This window comes from Lontra canadensis, unplaced genomic scaffold, assembly GCF_010015895.1.
Source record: "Lontra canadensis isolate GAN:19392208 unplaced genomic scaffold, GSC_riverotter_1.0 scaffold80, whole genome shotgun sequence".
In the NCBI taxonomy this organism is placed as follows: domain Eukaryota; kingdom Metazoa; phylum Chordata; class Mammalia; order Carnivora; family Mustelidae; genus Lontra; species Lontra canadensis.
In genome coordinates, this window is record NW_022631074.1 from 2,121,210 (window position 1) to 2,146,199 (window position 24,990).

The window sequence follows — 24,990 nt, forward strand, 5'->3', positions numbered from 1 at the left end:
ATAGGGATCTTAGGGGTGTTGGCCTCTTATTCTTCCAGCCTGTCTTCTGGGGAAGGGGCCTGCCATGCTGTTACTCAGGCAGTCCTACTTGGGAAGAGTTGCCCTGCCTTGGTGGAGGGCATGGGCTCAGTGAAAACCTGTTTTGGGGGGCTTTTGTTCTCTGGCGTCTTAACCTGGTGCCATTCCATGTCTCTTCAAGAGTCAGAGCAAAGTGACTGTATCCAAACCTCTGTCTCAGATAAGAGAGATCTCAATCTGCTCTCCACTAACCACTCCAGGCCACACTATCTCCATTTATGTCTGTGCTGCTAAAAACCACAGTGTCCTGTGTTGGGTGCCCCAGAGCCACACCCCCAGCCCTCACTTCCAGGTTCAGGCACGTCTCTGCTCTTTGTGTTTCTAAAACCACAAGCCACCCCCAGTTCACATGCACAACCTTGCAGGTCCAGGTTCAATCTGGGGGGCTGCCCTAAGGTCCTTTCCCCTTTGCTATCTGGTTGCAAGTCTGTGCCCGACCCCCAGTGTGGAAGGCTTTTGCCCTTTGGCAGTGCAGGATCCTGGAGGCTCTCTCCCCTCTTCTCTCCCCTTCCATTTATTTTTTGATATCTGCCCACAGAATCAGGGCTCACTACTTCATACCTTGAGACAAACACTGGAGATATTCTGTTTGTAGAGATCCAGATTTATCTTCTTACATCTCAGGCTGGTTTTGTGGGTGTTCAGAATGGCCTGGTAGATATCCAGCTCAATTCAGGGGACCAGTTGAAATGGGGTCCCCTAGTCCTCCACCATCTTTTCTCCTCCACCTAGTCTTTCTTTTAATGATGATATGACAGACAGTGGTAGCTGCCTACATATGAGAACTTGTTAGGCACTAGAGTATGGTGGTTTTCAAATTCTATCATTTCCTCTTTATTCATTGGCTGGTGTATTTGTCTGAAAAGAAATTTCCACCCATCAAATATTTGGTTACTTTGGACTATAACTTCTTTAGCGAACGTTACTTTCTCAAGCATCATTATTTACACTTGTTTACTACTGTAAAATTTGTGTGGTTGAGAAAGAAAAAACTTGTGAAAGACATTGGATTCTATCACATGTTTTCAAGTTCTAATGAGCCTTAGGGGGAAATTCTAATGTTTAGACCATGTTAGTTGATAGTTAAGAAAGATGTTATTTTAAATAAACCTCAAGTGATTAGTGAAAGGATGTGTTTAGGTTTGTATTGGAGGTTTGGTGAAAAAAATGAGAAAAGGAGAAAATGTGGGTTGTTATCTAGATCTAAAAATGCAATTATTTAATTTCCATATTTTGAGAGACTGTAAAAATGTGGTAGGTGTCTAATAAAGTAAATGTACTACTACTTCCCCTTTTCAAATTAGTGTGATTTCCTTTTTGTAAAAAGGAATCAAACTCACATGGTATTGATTAGCACTACATTGCTATACTATATCTAATGATTGCATTTTGATGTAGCAGATTTTAAAATACATGTGTTCATCCAGGCTGCTGTTTGGTTTTAAATTTGTGAATAGCTTTGTGACCTAGGAAAAGTAATGTTATCCTTTCTAGATCTCAGCTTTGTAATATTCTGAATATCTTTGTTTTCACTGTATTTCTTCTAGAAAGTAGTGGCAGTGTAATCTCTTTTATTTTTTTATAATTTGCACATATATATGAGTAACTTTTCCATATTTAAAAATTATATTATACAATATCCATGGCAATTAATTTTATTTGTTTGTTTTGTTTTATTTTATGTCATTGCCAATAAATTTGGGGCAAGGGAAACCTCTAATATATCTGAATAAGAAGTCATAGATGTTAGTAACCTTTGTCTTCTTAGAAAACCTAAACACTTTTTAAGTTCTGGCTTCATATTAAGAAACATTGATCCTTTATCTATAAATTTGCTTATGAAAAGAAGAATTCCAAAGACTAGGCTAAAATACCAAGGCATTTCAAAGAAATTCTACATAATCTTGAAATGAAAAGATCCATACTGCTTTAGCATTAATATCTGTGAATAAATGAATAAATAGCAAAGTAATATCTTTGCTATTTACTAAATGCTTTGTTGCTAAATTATTTTTCAGCAGCCATTTCTAAATGTAACCACAAATTGGGTATGTTAACACTATTTACACATAGCAGATACTAATAAAATATATCACCCTTTTGTTATGATAGTAAATCTTAAAATAAGAAGTAGGAATTAAAAGAAAGTGTGATTAGGTTGTATCAATTTTGAGTTAGGTAAAATTAGTCTAATCTCCCCTGAGTTGAGTATGCCCTCATGCCCTATTTATAGTTCTTGTACTTTATTTTAAGAAACACTGTCTTAGAGTTCACAAAATACTTCATGAATTTATTAGTGATATCTTTAAGATAAATTGTCAACTAATTCAATGTAACTATTGTTAACATAACCAACTAATTGTATTTAACTTTTTCATCATTTATATTGGAGTTTTTAAACTTTATTAATATAATGTCTAATATTCACTATTCTGAAATTGTATATAAATAACTATGATAATTCTGTTACTATTCATACTTTTTTTCAAAAGTTTTATGCTGAAGTTTTCATGTTATTAATATTAATAGCAGTTACAAGTTTAATATTTAACTAATCATCTCTGAAAAAAATAGTATGAACAACTATAATGTTATAGTTACAAATTAGTGCTTTTAGTATAAATGTGAAGAAATGTTTATGTCATCTCTAAAACTTTTCTCTGGTCAAAGTACCTTTATTTCCTTTCTTTTCATTTTAACTATGAATGTTAAAAAAGCATTTTTAAGATAATTTTCACTCACTTTTGGGTGGTGTGCAATGTGCACTTTACAATTGACTTATAATTGGGCTATGCTGACAATGGAAAATCTTACAAGTATTGAACATGACATTTATGACAGTATTGCTGTCATCTTGGCTTCTTTTATTGAATATGCAGAGAATTATAATTGGGCTAACAAGCCTGGTAGCCTGGCCTCTTTCCAATTATATTAACCAGTCTAGTTTAGTATTAGCTGCCTGAACACACAGAAACAGGCATAAAGCTTTTGTTTTCCTTTCTATTCTATGTTGGTTTCTACCCAATAATTTAAGAATACAATCATCCGCCTTTGTGTAATGTTTGAGAACTTTCAATAATTCACCTCCATTCCCCTAAGAAATGTAAAGATTTATCTTTTCTATTTTAATTTCTCTATTTTTATTCAATTCAGTATGAATCTTTATGCAATATTCGTTGTATCTTTACATATTAAATACTAGTTATTATATTAAATATTTTTAAGGGGTTTTCATAATTTTTCTTTCAATTCATGCTAAAATTTTTAAGTGATAAATTGGAATTTGAAGCAAAATTTCTCTTCACATGAACAAATGAGTACACTGATGCATTGAAATATTTTCTTGAAATTGAGGCAAATAACATTTTGCATATTCTAACAATGTGTTTCAGCTTTGTGCAACCTTAAAAATAATACAAAAGAGGAAAATAATTCCTAGTGATTAGAATTTTGAAAACCAGTAAACTTCTATGAAGAAATTAAGACCTGAATTTTAGTTGAAAAACATATAGTAAGGGGCACCTGGGTGGCTCAGTGGGTTAAAGCCTCTGCCTGGGGCTCCGGTCATGATCCCAGGGTCCTGGGATGGAACCCCGCACTGGGTTCTCTGCTCAGCAGGGAGCCTGCTTCCCTTCCTCTCTGTCTGCCTGCCTGTCTGCTTACTTGTGATCTCTGTCTGTCAAATAAATAAAATCTTAAAAAAAAAATGTTGTAAGAAAAGTTAAATGCAACATTTTTTTTTAAAGATTTTTATTTATTTATTTGACAGACAGAAATCACAAGTAGGCAGAGAGAGAGATTGGAGGAAGCAGGCTCCCCGCCGAGCAGAGAGCCCGATGTGGGGCTTGATCCCACGATGCTGGGATCGTGACCTGAGCCAAAGGCAGAGGCTTTAACCCACTGAGCCACCCAGGCGCCCCATTTTAAAAGAGCAAAGGAGTTTGCAATGTATCATTTATTTGAAACACTGGATTCTATTCTTTCCTATTTATTTTCTCTTATTCTGGTTTCTTCTTACTTTAGAGCATTCAATATACTTGTGAATATCCTTTCCAAATAATCTCAACCCTTCCATCTGCAGTATTAAAAGTCTTCATCTTTGTTGGGCTTTTTTTCTTTCCTGAAAAAAAAAAATATATGAGAACAACCTGCAGAGCTTGCCTACAGAAACTAAACACCACTACAATACATGAGGGGCATGACATAGGATGTGCATTGCAGTATTGTTAGTAGCAGAAAAAAAAGAAAATAAAAGTACTCTACAACTGACCTGATTGTTTATCAATAGGGAAATAGTCTCACATTCATAGAGACTATGGGAAGATACACAACTGTTAAAATAGTGAGTTAGAATGCCATGCATCAACCTGGAAAATGTGAAGGAAAGACTACAAAGTCATGTGTATGATCCTGTTTGGGAAACCGACATACACAAAATATGTATGTTACTGGCTTTTAGAAAAATTGCAAAATTTATTTTTCTAATAATAGCAATCTGTTTAGAGGTATCTCTGCATTGCATCTAGAAGCCTTTCTTTGAGTAAAGAACTCTCTTGTTTGACTCTTCTAATTTCCTCATTAAGTGTACTTCTGGACCTAAATAGTGTTTGCCATTAGATACAAATAAATTGAAATTTCTACTTCTTAATGGGGATAATGCCATTTAGAGTAATGAAGTTTTCTAGTTTTATACCTATGTAGTCAACCAAATACCAAAGTACCAAATACAAAGTACCAAATAGCTGAAGACTAGTGAATCATTCAATTTTGATTTGGCTTTGTAGATCTGATATTTGCAGTTCAGTTGGCAACTGAACTGTGCCTTAAATCCCAAGTTCACAGATTTAGAAATTAGACACAGCTAGGATCAAATCCTAAATTTGCTTCTTTCCAGTTGTGTCATAGTCAGCAAGTAATTTGACTTTTCTGAGTCTTAGTTTCTACATCTGTGAGAAAATGATAACAAAACTTCTTTTTTTTTTCTCTAAATTTGTACTTAAATTCTAGTTAACACACAGTGGACTACAGGTTTCAAGAGTGGAATTCAGTGATTCATTACTTACATACAGCACCCTGTGCTCATCATAACAAGTGTCCTCATTAATACCCATCCCCCATCTATCTCACCCCCACTCACTTCACTCCATTGGCTCTCAGTTTGTTCTCTATCTTTAAGAGTCTCATATAGTTTGTTTCCCTCTTTTTTTCCTCCTCCCATCTGTTCACCTGTTATGTGTTTTAAATTCCACAGATGATTGAAATCACATGGTATTTGTCTTTCTCTGACTTATTTTGCTTAGCATAATGCATTCTAGCTCTATCCATGTCATTGTAAATGGCAAGATTTCATTCTTTTTGATGGCTGAGTAATATTCCATTTTATACATACGTGTACAGGTACACACACATGTAGACACACACACACAATTTCTTTATCCATGTCCATGTCCATGTCAATGGATATTTGGGCTCTTTCCATAGTTTAGTTGTTGTTAATAAAGCCTCTATTAATATCATGGTACATGTATCCCTACAAATCTGTATTTTTGTATCCTTTGGGATACAAATACCTAGTAGTGCAATTGCTGCATTGTAAGGCAGTTCTATTTTTAACTTTTTGAGGATGCTCCATACTGTTTCCGAGAGTTGCTGCATCAGTTTGCATCCCACCAACAGTGTGAGAGAGTTCCCCTTTCTCCAAATCCTCACCAACCCCTGTTGCTTCTTATGTTGTTAATTTTAGCCATTCTGACGAATGTGTGAGGTGCTGTCTCATTGTGGTTTTGATTTGTATTTCTCTGATGATGAGTGATATTGAGCATATTTTCATGTGTCTCTTAGCCATTTGATTGTCTTCTTTGGCAAAATGTCTATTCATGTCTATTCATGTCCTCTGCCCATTTTTTTCTTTTTTTTTTCTTTAAAGATTTTATTTATTTATTTGAGAGAGAGACAGTGAGAGAGAGCATGAGCAAGGAGAAGGTCAGAGGGAGAAGCAGACACCCCGTGGAGCTGGGAGCCCAATGTGGGACTCAATCCCAGGACTCCGGGATCATGACCTGAGCCGAAGGCAGTCGTCCAACCAACTGAGCCACCCAGGCGTCGCTCCTCTGCCCATTTCTTAACTGGATTATTTGTTTTTAGGTGTTGAGTTTTCTAAGTTCTTTAAATATTTTATATACTAACCCTTTATCAGATATGTCACTTGCAAATATCATCTCCCATTCCAAAGGTTGTCTTTTAGTTTTGGTGATTGTTATGTTCACTCTGTGGAAGATTTTTATCTCGATGAACTCCCAATAGTTCAATTTTGCTTTTGTTTCCATTGCCTCTGGTGACCCGTCTAGTGAGAAGTTGCTATGGTCAAGGTCAAAGAGGTTGTGCCCTCTAGGTTGTTGATGGTTTCCTAACTCGCATTTAAGTCTTTCATCTATTTTGAATTTTGTGTGTGTGTGTGTATAGTGTAAGAAAGTGGTCCTGTTTCAATCTTCTGCATGTTGCTGTCCATTTGTTGAAGAGACTTTTCTTCCATTGGGTATTCCTTCCTGCTTTGTTGAAGATTATTTGACCATATAGTTGTGGGTCCATTTCTATTCCATTCTTTTGAGCAATATGATTTTGTGCCAGTACCATACTGTCTTGATGACTACAGTTTTCTAATATAGCTTGGAGCCTGGAATCATGATGCCACAACTTTGCTTTTCTTTTTCAGGATTGTTTCAGCTCTTTGGGGTCTTCTGTGGTTCCATACAAATTTTAGGATTATTTGTTCTAGCTCTGTAGAAAATGCTGGTGGTATTTTGATAGGAATGCCATTACATGTGTAGTTTGCTTTGTGTAGTTATAGACATTTGAATAATGTTTGTTCTAATCCATGAGCATGGAATATTTTTTCATTTCTTGGTGTCCTCTTCAATTTCTTTCATAAGTGTTCTATAGTTTTCAGAGTACATAGCTTACTTCTTGAAACTGTCATTATTATGTGGCAACTGGGTAGAAAATACTCACACTCAGGCTCTGGCATTTAGTAAGCACTCAGCAAATGCAAGGAATCTTATGGGTTAGACTTTAATCATTAAGTAAAATAAAATATATTTAAAGTATATGTGAGTATTTCCTATTTTATTTTATTTTACTTTATTTTTTTTCAGTGTTCCAAAATTCATTGTTTATGCACCACACCCAGTGCTCCATGCAATATATACCCTCCTTAATACCTACCACCAGGCTTACCCAACCCCCCACTCTACTCCCCTCCAAAACCTTCAATTTGTTTCTCAGAGTCCACAGTCTCTCATGGTTTGTCTCCCCCTCTGATTTTCCCTGATTCACTTTCTTTAATTCAATTAACTAATGTTGAGTTAAGGAGGGAAAAAGAAAAGATATACAGTCCTTGAAAGTAATTCATGTAGTCCTTATGGTGTTTGGTATTTGCACTGTGTGTATCCTATCTATTTTATTCTTTCTTATTCAAACACTTTAATCATATACTAACAAAATGTAACCAACTATTATTTTCTTAATTATAGATTCTTTTCTTAGAGTTTAATAGCAATAACATATCTCTTTTTCTTACTAGACACCCTGTCTAATATCTAATATGTTTGTTCTCTTCTTGTGCAATCTTTCCTTGGAACCAGCGGCTGCTTCAAAGAATAAAGTTAAAGGTGAGCTCCTATCCATTCTGCATGACTCACCATGATTTTTTTTTTTTCTCAATCTTCCAAGCTATCTTAATTAATGGAGCCGATTCTGTTGGTGATAATACTAGTTCAGTGTACCAACACTAGTCATAAATTCCTACAAATATAAATATATATTATTTCAAATATTCAGTTTCTGATATATGCTGATGTTTGCATGATTGTGAGTTTGTTTATTTTCTTGCTTTGCTTTTCACTTTATTCCAAGTGGAATACAGTGCTTTTTTGTACCAATATTTTGCCTGTTGACCTTAATTCCTTTGATAAAATTGTGAATTGGAAAAAAGTACAGCATAAAATAAAGCTGATAGAAAGTCTCAGAAGTGACCAAGCCTTCAGAGAATTATGTGAAAGGAAAAAAATCCTTTAAAAAATGAATATTATATACTGTACATTTCTATTTATGACTTTTCTTCCATTTCCTGGTTGGATTAAGTTTATATTTGCTAGAATCCTGGAAATATAATTTCATGAGAGAGGATGTGCTTGTCTAATGCCAGAATATCTCCCTGAAAAGAAAAAGACTTTTGGCTCAATGTGTTGTTATGGTTTTGAAAAAAAATTCAAATATATGTATATTTATCATAGGTTTACAGTTTATATGTTTTGATTGTATAGTCTCAAGAGCAATCTATATATTTATTTCTTCTTCTTCTTATATAGCAAATATATGTTTCTTTTATCCTTCATTTTATCCTTCATTTATTTTTCAAGTATCTTTCATATATAGAGCAAAACTACATTTACCCTATTGGTCATATACCTATTATCTTCAGTTTCCTCATCTACAGAGTATAAATAACAATAAAAACTATAAAAGATTGTCATGAAGATTGAGTTAGGTGAAATATGTAAAATAATTGGTAGACTTCCTGCTGCTACTCACATTTTAAATAATGCTAGTTTCCTTTGCTTTTCACAAATATACCTCTCTGTGGAGAGTTTTCTGAATCTTCATTGCTTAGTATTGTCCTGCCTAATATCTTCCTGCATGTGCTCAAGAGGAACTACCACGTAGTTTTGTCTCCTTCACCATTTCTCATATTCAGATCCACCACAAGGCCACCCTTCTCCATTTTTCATCTCCCTCCAGCTCTGTCTTCCTCCAGGTTCTAGTTTTAGAGCTAGTTTAAACACTATGACATAGATTCATCTTTGAAGTGTTAACTGCTCCCTATTTATAAATCTAAGCATTTAGTATGCAACTACTATTTTCCTAGCATTATATTTATTTTATAGACCACTGAAAATATAAAAGACAAGGTGGCAAAATTATTGTTACCCTTTTTTTCAGCCTCCACTTATATCCTGTATGTTGTTCAAATAAATGTGCTAATAGGATTAGCCAGTTCTTGCCATAGTAATTTTATTTCTGGTTGTGAACAAAAGAAACACATTCACAAAGTGTTTATTACTTGATAATGAATACATTTATGAATAAATAAGCATAATGTATATAATAAAAGCCGAAAAGTACAGCTTTAAGAATGAAGAATTAAGGACAATGTATAATAATGTGTGAATTGTAGTATATAGAACTTAACTATAAGGAGAGTTAGGGAAAGAGATACATATTGAAGTTAAAATCCTCCTCAGAGAATGCTTTACCTCATGGGTGGGGCTTGAACAGATTCTTAAAGGACGGGTAGAGTATACAGAGAAAAAAGTCATACATAGAAAAAAGAATTAAAAAAATGTAAACTAACATATGAAAGCAGGAATGACTACAGTCTATTTCAGGATTGTGAGGACCTTTTGATTGAGATCCTATGTTTTTATGAGAGTAGAGGAAATAATTTTGATGATATGACATAAAATTATGTGATCGTAAGTCATCACTTCATTTGAATACATAAAACTTCTCATAATAATCACATCTGTGTTCACTTGGTAATTCCTAAAAACAATAGATGATAATTCAATGTACAATAAACAGGTTATGAAGTCCAGGAACCAACTTTTCATTGGAAGATTACAGCCATAAATTATGTTAAAAGTGTCTGTAAAATCATGTCAGGATTCAAGCTCGCTATGATTGTGCAATGCAAACATATTCCCATGCCCAATTTAACACTTCCCATAAAGACATCCCTACCATCCCATACTTATCAATTTTATTTGAGTCTCATTTTTCCACCTGTGTACAAAGCTGCAGGGGGCTTAAGGACATAGTTTATCTTATGCCACCCTTGTTTTTTGCGTCTGCAAAATGTTATGGAGGCAAAAAATGACCACTTCTAAAATGAACTGGGCCTCAAGTAGAAGTTGAAATTTTATTTCTAATGTTGGTTTGAGGCAGATATATATTATGTAGAGACAACAGAAAGGACTTCTCAGTGTTTTATTGTCCAATTTCTATGTCAAAGCAAATGGTCTTCAAACAGGAAAAGTAAAAAAAAAAAAAAAAAAAAAAAGAATTGTGGGAAAGAGGAAAATAAAATGAAAGGTAATGTAAGAGCAGATGGTTGCTTAAAAATAGTTCATTTCTCCTGACCCAAACAAAGCACATCCCAGGGAACAAAGGAAAATTTTGGAGAAGATCACATCTCATTCATTTAGCCTTATGGAATCATCCAAATTTAGAGAGCTTCTGGAATACTGGGAAGAAAAATGTGTCTTGTTTTTTTTGTTTGTTTTTGTTTTGTTTTGTTTTTGAGAAAGGATTACATTCAAGAAACCATAGACTGGTAAATTTGACACTAAATTCCCAATAACATTTTAAAACAGACTCTTGAAACAGCAATTTATGGGTGTTCAGATCAAAAGAGAGTTCACTAGGAGACAGCAGTTATTAGGAATGCCATAGAAAATTACTCTAATTTTCTCCCACTCCTTTTTAAAAATATATATTGGTTATTATACTAGTATCTGAGGGCAATAGTGTAAACATGGTATATCTGAATATCATCAAATCATGTAGCAACTAACCCTTTCCTTATCTGTGCAGAAACTGTCATTCTGATGATCACTAATTCTTTAGTGGTCAAATCCACTGGTAGTTTTCCAATCCACATATTATTCATTTTCCCTCTGCTGAATATATATTGTTTCTTTTTATTTTCTATTTCCCTCGGTTTAGACTTCATCTTCTTCTTAACTGTTCTTTGCCTTTTTTTCTCTCTCCTTTTCTATCTTATTCTGGGATATAGGTTTTCTTAAGGTTATATGTTTGATCCCTGAAAAGATCACTTCTTGCAGTTTGGTTAACTCTCTACAGCATCTCATAGGGATGAACTTCACCTCCTACAAAATACAGGAAGCAGCCATTTTCTAGATGGTTATGTACCCGCAACCAACCTTCCTCATCATTGTTGAGTGTTAAGAGACAGACAAATGATTCAATCAAATTCCTCTCCTGAAAAAAACTGGGAAAGAAGAAGGAAAGAATAGCAAAACTGAAAGAGGCAAGAAAAAGGAAGAGAAATGAGAATCAGTTTTATTGTATTTTGCAGCCATGAATTATATAGGTAGACTGAAAAAGATGAATTAAGTTTGAAAAAAGAGAAACAGAAATGTACAAAAAGTAAGAGTTAAGAGAGTGCCCTCATGGTGTCCAATTCCCTTGTTTTAATATATTAGGACATGTCTTTCTTTTAGTTAAGCTTTCTAGATAGGTTTCTCTTGCTTACATTGAACGAGAACAGATTATTATAATCACCTTCTTCCTCTAAAGTGCTTAGTTGATTTTAGTTAACACTTTCCTAGACTTGATTTACTAATCTTCTATCTGATCTTTTCATCAGCCTACTGAATATTTCTACTTGATTGTAAAAATAGAAATTCTCTCTTTCTTTCTTTTTTTGGTAAATATGAACCTTTGGGGTTTGCTGTTTCTTCTCATGAACAACTATTTGCCTGATTTTCTAGATTATTTGAAACATGTAATTCTGCCACCCTAATGGCCCCCATAACTAGTGTGGCTTATCAAGTGGTCCTAATTTTATGGAGATAAAATTATTGTCGTAATTGTTTCCCAATTTTAATAGGAGGATAGTAGCTTTTGCATGGATCCCTCTTCTTCAAATTGCTCATTTCTTAGAGCTTCCCTGGAATAGCTTCTAACTTGTCTCCTGCTTCAATTCTCAATATTACACAACCTATCCTGTATTCATATATCACAGTGAATTCATACATCAGCAATCTACAATCTAACTTGCATTCATATATCCTATACTCATATTTCAGTTAAGATCATCAATGCTTTGTCACTTAGAGATAGTGAAAATGGTAATTTGGTGTTCCTAAATTTCTTTGCATGAAATGACTTTATTTCACTCTATTATAAACCTATGGACTAAATGTATCATGTGATTAATATTGTTCCAGAATAGTAGAAAATTTCTAAATAGTTTTAAACCATTATATATATTTTTAATCTTCAATATGATTTTTAGACTTTATTTTTTATTCAGAATTTGGCAACTATAGTGGGGATAACATTTTTATGTCATTTCTTGCTATTACCTTTAATCATATAATCATTATTCAGTGTTCAAATAAAAATTAACATAATTATTCTGACTTTGCATAAGAATTAAAAGATAATGAAGGGCACTCAGCAATCTAAATTGAGATACGTATGTGGTCTAGAGAAGAATCAGCATTTCAATTTACTGGATTTAAGTGCTAGTCATACATAATATTATCAAATAAATGATTTATTCAGGTGTAAATATAAAGTCTGCTATTCAGTCAAAATATAACATTTAGTGTCCCAGGTTTCCCATCATATTACACCTTTTGAGGGTGAATTGAGGGGCACAAAGGAAGTTAAAATTGAGACATTGCTTCAAACTATAGTTTTGTCTTACGTAGAGAACCAATATTTCAGTTTGTACTCTATAATACGCACTATATATCAAGAACTTCCATTTTGTAAGCAGACAGACATAAATCCAATCCTAGTTTTTCAACTTACCTGAATTGAACACCTGGACAATTTGATTAACTTCACTCAACATTCAGTTGTTTTGAAAATTATATGGGCTAATGTATAAAAAAAGATTAACCTAGGAAATAGCTCATAATAACCTCTCAGTAAATTTTACCTATCATTATTGTAATAATCATTACTATTATTTATTTAAATGATGTCTATGGAAAGAAAACAAATATAGTCAAAGACAAATCCAAAATCTAAAATTTTCTGAGTATCTGCAAAATTTCATCATCATGATAGCATTCATATGTTTATACTCATTATAACATTAAAATAAACACATAATATATAACATGAATGGTCCATTTCAATATTAAAATCCAAAGTATATAAATGATATTAAAAACGTTCAACCCAATAGCAAAAGAGAAGGAGAAAAAAATAAGAAAATTATGTTATAGCAAGGCTTATATAATATTTAAAATGCAAAAATTACTTCCTTTTATCATCAGGTGAAGAAATTGAGGAATAAGATTTTATATAATTTCTTTCAAAAATGTCACTCAACTCCTTTTATTGAAGCTGCTTGGATTTTAAGTTTGAGAGTATAAAGAATTACTTACTCTAGCATAACAGCTACAAAATCTTCAGCAAAAGTAACTCATCAAGAAACAATTATTGAAGCTTATGTTTATTTATCCCACATGAAGCTGATCTAAGGAAATATATTGGGAATGCTAGAAATATAGCAGTCACCCTTTCTCCACAGTTTAGCCTTCCATGGTTTCAGTTGCCGGCAGTCAGCCTAGTCTGGAAGCAGATGATCTTCCTTCTGACTATTGTCAGGTCAATATTAGCGTAATGCTACATCATAATGCCTGTGTCATTCACTTAATTTCATCTCATCATGTAGACATTTTATCATCTCACATCATCACAAGAAGACTGAGCACAGCACAGTAAGATGTTATGAAAGAGGGAGAGGCCACACATTCACATAATTTTAATTTCAGTATATTGTTATAAATTCTATTATAAATTTTGTTTTATTTTATTATTGTTAATCTTGGTGTCTAATTTATAAATTAAACTTTATCATAGATATGTAGGTATGGGAAAAATCATAGTGAATATAAGATTCAGTATTATCTGTGATTTCAGTAATCCACTGGGGGTCTTGGGAAGTATTTCTTAAAGATAATAGGGGATTACATGTAAGGGAATTTAAAAGCATATTATGTCCCTATAATGTATTCACTAAGGGGGTCAAGTGCAAGGCCATACTTTTTAGAAGGTTGCTTTCTTAATCCACCTTCTACTCCATCTCACTTCTCCAGGAAAATTGACAAAGATACTGATATATATGATAATGCAATGATGTTTTTAAATATGTAATTTTATCACTGCAGCCTTTTTCTAACTTTTTTTAAAAAATCATTAACAATTATAACTATATAGCTAACATTTTTAATGTTTACTATGTGTGAGACACTACACTAAATATTGTGCATGTGTTTTCTAATTTGACCCTCATAAAATGTTTTGAGATAGATACTATTTTTACCTTGATTTCTTTTTAATGAGGAAGATGAAGCAAAGAATTAAGAAATTTAAGTTCACAAAATCAGTTAAGAGGGAAGCCAACAATTCCAAATCAGAGTTACTGACTCCTGAGTTCTAGCTTTTACTCTATTAAAGGCTTTGAAGATTTCAGAGTAAATTAATCATTACAATTTACCTTAATGTTATTTACTTATTTAAATATATTTGTCTAGGTCCCATTCACCCAGGTAGGATTGGGGCTGTGAATGCGGGTAAAGCAGAATGATGATCAGTTATTATAGGGAAGAAATAAATTGGACCTATCTAGTGGCACTTACCTAGTGGCAAGGGAAATATTCTCCCAGTAGATTTCTTGTTTTTCATTCTTTTTCATTCTTTTTCTTTGGGTCTCTCATTCATTCACCATATGTTAACCTCAGTCCTCAGATATTCTCTCTCTGGAAAGATGAGGCAGTAGTTTCTCAATAAGAAGAGTAGTGTTCTAGAAAAACTTTAGTCATAACTAATGGGAAATGCTGAAATTGGAAGAGAGTAACAGGGTTAAAGAGTGTGTTCATGAAAATTTTATTGAAAGATGATTCAGTGGGTCAAAATGCAGATAACTTTTCTTGTTTTTAAACTGCAGCTTCACTTAATGTAGTTTCTGGTTTTTATTTCTCACTGGATAAGGGTTTTGACATGTATTTGATGTATTTCCTCTGTGAAGTATCTTACTAGTTACTGTTGAACAACTATCCTTCTTCATGTTGCATAGTACAAATTAGTGTGGGTCAGAATAGAAAGACCCCTTTAGATACTTCATTCACAAATCTAAAAGAATATTATTTTTCACTTGATTTAATGAAGTTTCATTTTCCCCTGCCTCTCCTTTACTCTTGAAATAAAAATAAAGTTTGGAGTTTTCCTGTAACATGTGTGTAAACATAGCTCATTTGCAGGGTACAGCTTTGTATAACAATTAGAAATTAGTTTGTGTTGCCACTTTAAGTTTATGTCCTCATTTCCATCATAAATAAATCATTGTAATGTTTTTTTATTCTATCTAAACACATCTCATCCAAAGGACAGAATCTTCTGGGACTCAATTCATTCAATTGGTTCATGTCATTCTATTATGTTAATAAAATTGGTATTTGCCTATTCTGCAGCTGTTGTGTGGAGTTTAGAAAGTCTGTAATTAAAATCCCAAGGTTTGTGGTTTCTTACAGGTTTCCAAACACAAAAAAAGTCTATTACAAGGGGAAATATAGTGATCAATGTTTAATAGTTGGGCATTTCAGGGCAGTTTCAAGATAAGTGCTCTAAAGCCAGCAGTTAAATTTCATTAAAAATAAATTCTAATTTATATTTCAAATTAGATGGAGTGATGGTTTTGTGTTTTTAGTGGAAAAGAATCATTTGACTTGAAATCATTGTATAAAATATTTATCACTATCAAAATGTTCTATTAACAGCTTTAGAGATGGTTATCAAAGTACCTGTGTTTTAGTAACTGTTCTACTATTTGTTTTTTCAAATCGGTAAGGTAAGGATAAAAATACCAATACTATCTACTTCATGGAATTATAATGATAAATAAAATGATGATTTTATAATGATATCAAAAAGGATATGTGAAAACGCTTTTAAAATAGCTAGTTGATGTCCAGATGTAAATAGTTATTAATTAAATAAGGCATAATCACATAGCCAGGAACTTGATATTTAGTAATAAATAAAACATGGCCCTTGTTCTGAGTCAATGCCAATGATTCATGTGCATGGAAAGACTTTGTAATAATGATACCCATTTTATGTTTTTTCTTACTGACCATCCTTGGAAAAGGAGTGAACAAATGTTTCTTAATTTAATTAAATTTTCACTGAATGTCTATACTGTGCCAAGATACAATGGGGAGAAAAAATATTGCTTGGTTTTGACTTCATGAGGCTTTCACTCATTTATTCTTTCATTTATTCATTCAACATTGCCAGGACATTTGCAAATATATCAGTGAGAAAAAAAAAGTAAATTATATACTGTAGTGTATTGCAATATTATAGGCATTATGATGAAAAAACAAAGCAGAGGAGTAAGAATTTGCAGGCAGAGTAGAGAAGGGAGTAGAACATGGAGATGAGGCAAGTGAAAATTTGAAGAGAGAATTGACGCTGAGAGAACAAGCTGAGGTTATCTGGAAGAGAGAGGCTGTAAGGCAGTGAGGAACCTAGTTTATTCAAGAGACTGGGTGAAGTTAGAGAAGCATGAACTAGGAGAGTAAATAGCAGTGTAGTTGTAGAGGGAATGAGGACCCAAATCATGCAGGGACTTATTTTTTTTTTTTTCTATCTAAGTAAGATGGAAAACCACTGAAGTTTGAGCAGAGGAGGCACATATGCCGATTGTGTTTATAAGATCAGTTTGGATGTTCCCTTAAAGAGAGACTTGCAATGAAAGACATTAGCACACTTTTCCAGGAAATCAGGGACAGATGATGGCAGCAGGACTAGAATCATCGCAATGGAGATGGTGTGAAGTGATCATTTGAAGTCATACCTAATAGAATTTGCTGAATGGAAGTGTAACAGCATATAAAGGATGAAGTAGGATGATTCAATGTTTTGTTTGTGTATATATATATATATATATATATATATATATATATATATATGCATGCCTGAAAAACTAGAAGGACACAATTACATTTACAAGATGGAGAAGACGTTGGAAAGCACAGAGTAAAATAGTGGAAATGTTCTTGAATACATGAATTTGGAGATCCAAGTGACAAAGACAGGTAGAAATTGGCTATGTGAATATGAAATTCAGGAGAAAGTTCTGCACTGTAGAAAGAAAATCTGGAAATTGGGGTCTATGGGTAGTATGTAAAGCTGTGAGAAAGGATGGATTTATCTAAGACATAAATGTATTTAGAGAAGAAAACAAAATCATAGGACTGAGTTCTTAGGTGCTCAAAACTCAAGAACAAATGGATGGTGAGAAACAAGTTGAAACAAATTAAGGAATCAGCAAGTGAATTAAATGTTCTTGATAGATGAGAACTGAAAATGTACAATTGAGTTTATCAATGTAGAATCACTGGGAACCTTGGTAATTGCCAGTTAGTATAAAATATAGAGATTAATCAAATATTCACCTGAAGAAATGTAAATTTGCTTCTGCAAAACAATGGCATAGTAGTAGAACAGAGACATTTACTTTAGTAGTAGAAGGCTCCAGTCAAATTTCTTGGAAAAAGTGATGATCGTAAGAGAACTAAAGAACAAATCAGAGCTAAGCAGGTGAAGAAGAGAGGGAGAAACTTTCCAATCAAGGGAATGGCAACAGGATACTAAAAGCCAATATAGTTTCTGTGGAGGAATCAGTGAGATCGAGGGTCAAAATAGCACTGGATATCAAACATAAAATATCTTTGCCAAGACCAGTGTCAAAGAGCTTACCTCCTATGTTTTCATCTAGGAGTTTTATGGCTTTAGGTCTTATGTCCAAGTCTTCAATACATTTCATGTTGATTTTTGTGTATGGTGTACATTAGTGATCCAGTTTCATTGTTATGCACATGGCTATCCAGTTTTCCTAACACCGTTTATTAAAAAAGCGATCTTTTCCTCATTGTATATTCTTGTCTCCTTTGTGAAAAATTAATTTACCACATATGTATGGGTTTATTTTTGGCGTCTCTATTCTGCTCCAGTGACTAATGCATCTGTTTTATACCAATACCATACTTTTTTGATTACAGTAGTTTTGCAACATAGTTTAAAATCAGGGAGCATGATGTCTGAAGTTTTGTTATTCTTTTTCAAGATTGCTTTGGCTATTTGAATTCTTCTGTGGTTCCATACAACTTTTAGGATTGTTTATTCTATTTTTGTGAAAAATGCCATTGGACTTTTTGGAGGGATTGCTTTGAATCTGTAGACTGCTATAGGTAATGGGGACTTTTTAACACTATTAATTCTTTGAATCCATGAACATGAGTATCTTTCATTTATTTATGTTGTCTTTAGTTTCTTTCATCAATGTTGTGTAGTATTCAGTATACAGATCTTTTACCTCCTTGGTTAAATTTATTCCCAAGTATTTTATTATTTTAGATGCAGTTAATTCTTAATTTCTCTTTATGATAGTTTGTTGGTATACAGAAACACAACTGAATTCTTATATTAATTTTGTATTCTACAACTTTACTGAAATCCCACACAGTGCCTTGAAGTGTCTGTTACAGAGGTCTTTTTCATTCTAAAAACAATGAAATCCATTTAGACATTTTAAATGGAGGTAGGGACAGAGATGATGGGGTAGTCTCACATTTATAATTTGAAAGACCTACTGAATGCTCATGAAGAACAAATTAGATGAGATTACTATGCATATGACAAAGAGACAAGTTGAATTATCTTGAAAGTTATTAGTTTATGAGAAAATCAAGGTAGTTTGGCCTAGAGTATTTAGTGGTAACATCAGGGAGAAATAGATTTGACAGAATACAAAATCCTTTCAAGAATACATTTGAAACATTGAGTAGAAAAGCAAAAACAAAAACAAGAACCTTTATATAAGAGTTAAATCAGTGCCTCTGAATATTTATAAAGGGTTTTAAATACTTTTTTATTCTTCATTTCACTTCATTATCCTCAACACTACAGACCTTAATGCAGAAACCTAGAATGGCAGTACTGATATTGTCAGTATGTCAGCCAACAGAAAAATACATTTATGTTGTACCATGGAACAGAAGTAAAAGTAAAGGAAAATTGTCAATTTTAATACCAGGAAACAACTAGATAACATTTTCTTTTCCCTAAAATAATACTTATGTACAATATTGATTGTCATATTTGAAATAATTGGATAGTTTTTTTGTTGTTGTTGTTCTTAAAGTATTTATTTATTTATTTAAATTTCATTTTATTTTTTTCAGTGTTCTAAGATTTATTGTTTACATATAACACCCAGTGCTCCATGCAATACATGCCCTTCTTAATACCTACCACCAGACTCACCCATTCCCCTACTCAACCTCTCCTCCAAAACCCTCAGTTTGTTTCTCAGAATCCACAGTCTCTCATGCTTTGTCTCCCCGTCCAATTTACCCCAATTCACTTTTCCTTTCCTTCTCCTAATGTTCTCCATGTTATTTCTTATGCTCCACAAGTAAGTGAAACCATATATTTGACTTCCTCTGCTTGCCTTATTTCACTCAGCATAATCTCCTCCAGTCCCATCCATATTGATACAGAAGTTGACTATTCATCCTTTCTGATGTCTGCATAATATTCCATTGTACATATGGACCATATCTTCTTTATTCACTCATCTGTTGTAGGGCATCTTGGCTCTTTCCACAGTTTGGTGATTGTGGTCATTGGTGCTATGAACATTGGGGTACATACGGCCCTTCTTTCACTACATCTGTATCTTTGGTGTAAATACCCAGTAGTGCAATTGCTGGGTCATTGAGGAGCTCTATTTTTAATTTTTTGAGGAATCTCCACACTATTTTCCTAAGTGGTTGCACCAACATGCATTCCCACCAAGAGTGTAAGTGGGTTCCCTTTTTTTCACATCCTCTCTAACACTTGTTGTTTTTGACCATTCTAACTGGTGTAAGGTGGTATCTCAATGTCGTTTTGATTTGAATTTCCCTGATGGCTAATGATGATGAACATTTTTTCATGTGTCTGTTAGCCATTTGTATGACTTCTTTGGAAAAGTGCCTGTTCATATCTTCTGCCCATTTTTTGTCATGATTATATAGTTTTTTGGGTGTTGAGTTTGAGTAGTTCTTTATTGATCTTGGATATCAGCCCTTTGTCTGTAGTGTCATTTGTGAATATATTCCCCCATTCCATGGGTTACCTCTTTGTTTTTGTTTTTGTTTTTGACCATTTCCTTTGCTGTGCAGAAGCTTTTGATCTTGATCAAGTCCCAAAAGTTCATTTTCGCTTTTGCTTTCTTTGCCTTTGGAGACATATCTTGAAAGAAATTGCTGTTGCTGATGTTGAAGAGGTTACTGCCTATGCTCTCTTCTAGGATTTTAATAGATTCCTGCCTCATGTTGAGGTCTTTTATCCATTTGGAGTTTATCATTGTGTATGGTGTAAGAGAATGGTCAAGTTTCATTCTTCTATACATAGGTGTCCAGTTTTCCCAGCACCATTCATTGAAGAGATTGTCTTTTTTCCATTGGATATTTTTTCCTGCTTTGTCAAAGATTATTTGACCACAGAGTTGAGGGTCCATGCCTGGGCTCTCAACTCTGTTCCATTGGTCTATGTGTCTGTTTTTGTGCTACTACCATGCTATCCTGGTGATCACAGTCTTGTAGTAAAGCTTGAAATCAGGTAACATGATGCCCCAGCTTTGTTCTTCTCATTCCACATTTCTTTAGCAATTTGGGGTCTTTTCTGGTTCCATACAAATTAGGATTGTTTGTTCCAGCACTTTAAAAAATGTCCATGGAACTTTGATTGGGATGGTATTGAAAGAATAGATTGCTCTGGGCAGTATAGAAATTTTAATAATGTTTATTCTTCTAATCCATGAGCATGTAATGCTGTAATTGGATAGTTTCACATCTCTTGGCTGCTTAACCAGAGTTTGGGAATCCAAATAATACATATTCACAATTCAGGTGCAACTAATTTGTGGTAGTGTATCCAAATACACCTAAATACTTCGAAGGGAGGAAACTTTAAAGACCCACTTATTTATTTACTTGAGAGAGAGAGAGAGAGAGTGCATTAGCACAAGCACGGGGAGGGGCAAAGGGAAAAGGAGAAAGAGAATCTTAAGCAGATTCCCTGCTGAGCATGGAGTCCTATGTTGGGCTTGATCTAAAAAACTGAGATCATGGGGCGCCTGGGTGGCTCAGTGGGTTAAGCCGCTGCCTTCGGCTCAGGTCATGATTTCAGGGTCCTGGGATCAAGTCCGTCATCGGGCTCTCTGCTCAGCAGGGAGCCTGCTTCCCTCTCTGTGTCTCTCTCTCTCTCTCTGCCTGCCTCTCTGTCTACTTGTGATCTCTCTCTGTCAAATCAATAAATAAAATCTTTAAAAAAAAAAAAACAAAAAACAAAAAAAACCTCTGAGATCATGACCTGAGCCAAAATCTAGAGTCAGACACTTAACTGACTGAGTTACCCAGGCAACCCAGGAAACAAACAAACAAACAAACAAAAATAAATAAATAAATAAAAAAACCACACTAAAAGTCATATAAAAAATGCACATCTTGCTCTGTTTTGGACATAGCAGATTAAAGATTACTTATAAATTTGATTTTTTTCCCTAAAATTCAATTTGAGGTTATTTTAGTAACATCAAAGTGTTAATAATATGTGTGGTTTATTAATTAAAGGTTTATTAATTTAACTTACCACTTAGGTGTTTTCCCATGCTGGCCAAACAAAAGCCACCTAATGGTAGAGTAGGATACCAGATTTTTCTCCATATAATATTTTCTCCAAAATGGGACAATCATCTGATGGGCACTGAGTTCATTTAAACATGCTGTCTAGATACAAGGCGGGAATACTGTTTGGACAGTGTTGAACAATCACCAAATAGTCCATGAAGTAATTACTTTCCATCTCAACCAGAAGTCAGCTTGGGAAGGAGTATCAAATCTCTTGGCTGCTTAACCAGAGTTTGGGAATCCCAATAATATGCATTCACAATGCAGGTTCAACTCATTTGTGGTAGTGTATTCAAATAGAAGCTGAGGGATCAGAGAGCTAATATTTGTGTATATTAGGATATACTTCCCCTGGAAATAGAGATAGATGTTTCTATGCAATCTGATGTTTGAGTCATTAAAAACTTTGAATTTGCTTCTCTGCAAATAAAAAGTTACTTTTCCTGCATGAAATAGTTTCTTTGTCATAAATGTGAGGAATAAATTTAGATTTAGGTGAAATGTAGCTATACAGCTGAAGATAGATACATAGATTTTAAAATTCCTTACAAGCTTTTTGGAGAATCAGCAAATACGTTGGGATTTTTTTTACTCAAATCTTATTTAATGTATTTGCCATGGCCAAGAGGTCATTTCAGCACGATAATCTGACTCTGTATTTATTAGAACAAAATAAGTATTTAATGAACATTTCTTCTATAGCTATCTCAGTAATCATAAGATTTTAAAGGTCTTAGTCATTGTCAGGACATTTCTTAAAATAAAAGTAAAGGAAACACATGCACCCATGGCCTAGTAAGAGATACACAAAAAGAAAGCTTTCCTTATAAACTGCAACTGTTCTATTATAAAATCTAGCACCTAGAAATACATTTAGCGACACATTAATTTACTCACATTTAATAATTTGCACATTCATTTCCAAAATACCTATTGAATTCAGGTGTAAGTTACTAGTCAAAAATAGTGGTAGTATATTTTATATTTTGAAATCAAATCTAAAATCTTAACACATGTGTCACTCTCAATGATTTAAAATAAACTAGCAACAAAAATGAATGTTTCTATAATCTAATTTTAAGAAACTACATATTATTTTTGCAAAAACTTTCCCTAAGAAAATAAACATTACAATTTTGCCCTAGATTATCCCATTTATCATTGACTTCCTTATAGCAAAATACAATAGAAGTTTGCATTATCAGTTTCTATATTCTGTTATTAAACTTTGACTAGTAGTGATTTACATACCAAAACAAATTTTGAGGGAATGGAATCATGCTGCTTTTGTTGTTGAAAATTCTCTGTAGTGTTAAAGGAAAGTGTCACCTTAAAATGAATTGGAGTATGGGCAGTAAATTTTAAGATGTCAATCATATTACTTCTAAAACTGGTAGAAAGATGAATATACTAAGATATATTTTCTGTTATTGAGTTTTAAACAAATTAGGTGAGATTTGTTTCCTTTTAAAATTATATAACTGCTTCCGCTTCATCAATTGTTTGTGCAAGTACAAATGACAGATCTGAAATTAACTTGGGCACATAATTGAGGAAGAGAAAAAAAGTAATATGAGGGGAAATAGTAAAGTGGCTGGGAAATGAATAAGGTAACAATAAAATTATTGAAAATACGTATAAAATGCAAGTTGCACTCATTGTAGGGAATACAATGTCAGGAAGTGTTTTTATTTTGAAAGATAATAAAACTTTTAATTTTAAATATCAAAGCATTTATAGTTACAGGTGAGGAAGCACTAGAATAGATAAAACTTAAACAATTGCCTAAGTATGAATAAAAAATATTATTTACCTCTTTGGCACCTGCATGACTCCGTCGGTTAAGCAACTGCATTGAGCTCAGGTCACGATCCCAGGACCCTGGGATTGAGTTCCCCATGGGCCCCCTGCTCAGTAGGGAGTCTGCTTTTCCCTCTCCCTGCCCCTCCCCTGGGTTGTGCTATCTCTCTCTCTCACTCTCTCTCTCTCAAATAAATAAATAAAATATTTTAAAAATGTCATCTACCTCTTGAGACAATCTGTTATTGGTAATTAAAAAAAAAAAAAGACATGTCAGGAGATCAAAATTTAACAATGTGATGTCAATTCTCATCAGATTCTGTGATATGTGGCACCCGAGTCTACATTCAAACCTTTTTTTTTTTTTTTCAGTTATAGAGAGTCATATGCAAAGGACAGATGTGATCTCTGATATGAGATGAAAAAAATGTAGTTCTTACTCTTGCAAATGGACTCAGTTTAATCAGCTAGTTTTACCTTGGAAACAGGTCTGCTATGAATAATAGTATTAGATGTGAAAGAATAGCCAAATGCAATTAATATTAAGATCCAACAACTTAAAGGAAAATAATTAATTACATACACATTCCAGTTGGAATTCAGTTGGAATGGGTAACGAGATTAATAACATTTCATTTTCTAAGAAATCTGGTAAGCTAATCTGTCTATCTTTGTGATAACTTTAGATAAAAAGTGTTATTCCTACTCACTTTATATTATAGACTGTTTTACTCTTCTAATAGTTAAATGGTATGCTCTTTTTGCATGCCTGTCCCAAGGAAAGCTATAATAGCATCTGATCCAATAGTTTCAGTAATAAATCAGGTATAATGAACTCTTCCTGACAGTGTGGAGATCAAATAACTAAGATTTTCCCACACTAATTCTAAATGCTTGCTTTAGGTTACCATTGTTTCAATCTATAGTGACTGTTCTTCAGGTCTGTTATCTGAAATACTTTAATTTTTGCTCACTTTGATACTTGTATTATCATTACCAGTTACACTATCTTCTTATTCTTTTTTTTTTTTTTTTGCTTCTTTATTCCCCCTTTTTTTCTTCTTGCTTGGGACAGCAATATGAAGCCCTGACTCACCTTCTTCTAGTATCAGTATACCAACAGATTCCCTAATTGTTTGTTTGTTTGTTTTCAAATTACCATAACAATTAACACCCCTAGTTAGGAGTTTCAAGTCCCCACAACATTCGTTGACTCCCTTAGATGAGTTGTTCTTTTCCTGCCCAAGGAATTTGCCCCACAACCCTATCAGAAATTATGTGGAGCCAACCCTCTTCTGGCTCTTTAAAGCAGTTTTGCATTTTTCTAGCACTGATTAATTCCTTATATCTGATGTTAATTACTATGTTCCCTTTTTAATCATATTCTCTATATTCAGAGCTCAACTCTATGCTCATCTGATCTAGCAGATTTTTACAGAATAGTATAAATACCCATCAGTAATTCTTGTCCAGGAAATAGTTCTTCTTCCCTTTCTATAAACTGAGACACTTTTATGTTTCCAGGTGTCTCTCAAACAGTTACTGAGAT

At 33.5% G+C, this 24,990-nt stretch overlaps 1 protein-coding gene across 2 annotated transcripts in view; it reads left to right on the forward strand.

Moving 5' to 3' along the window:
* Positions 1-24,990, forward strand: part of CADM2 (cell adhesion molecule 2) — a 464,221-nt gene that overhangs the window by 135,073 nt on the left and 304,158 nt on the right. Inside the window, exon 1 of one of the 2 annotated variants that reach the window (XM_032882209.1) lies at positions 7,679-7,745. The exons of the other annotated variant lie outside the window; for it this stretch is intronic. Coding sequence (XP_032738100.1) covers positions 7,679-7,745 — 67 coding nt within the window. Of the gene's footprint in view, positions 1-7,678; positions 7,746-24,990 lie in introns of those variants that run through there. 2 annotated transcript variants of the gene reach the window in all.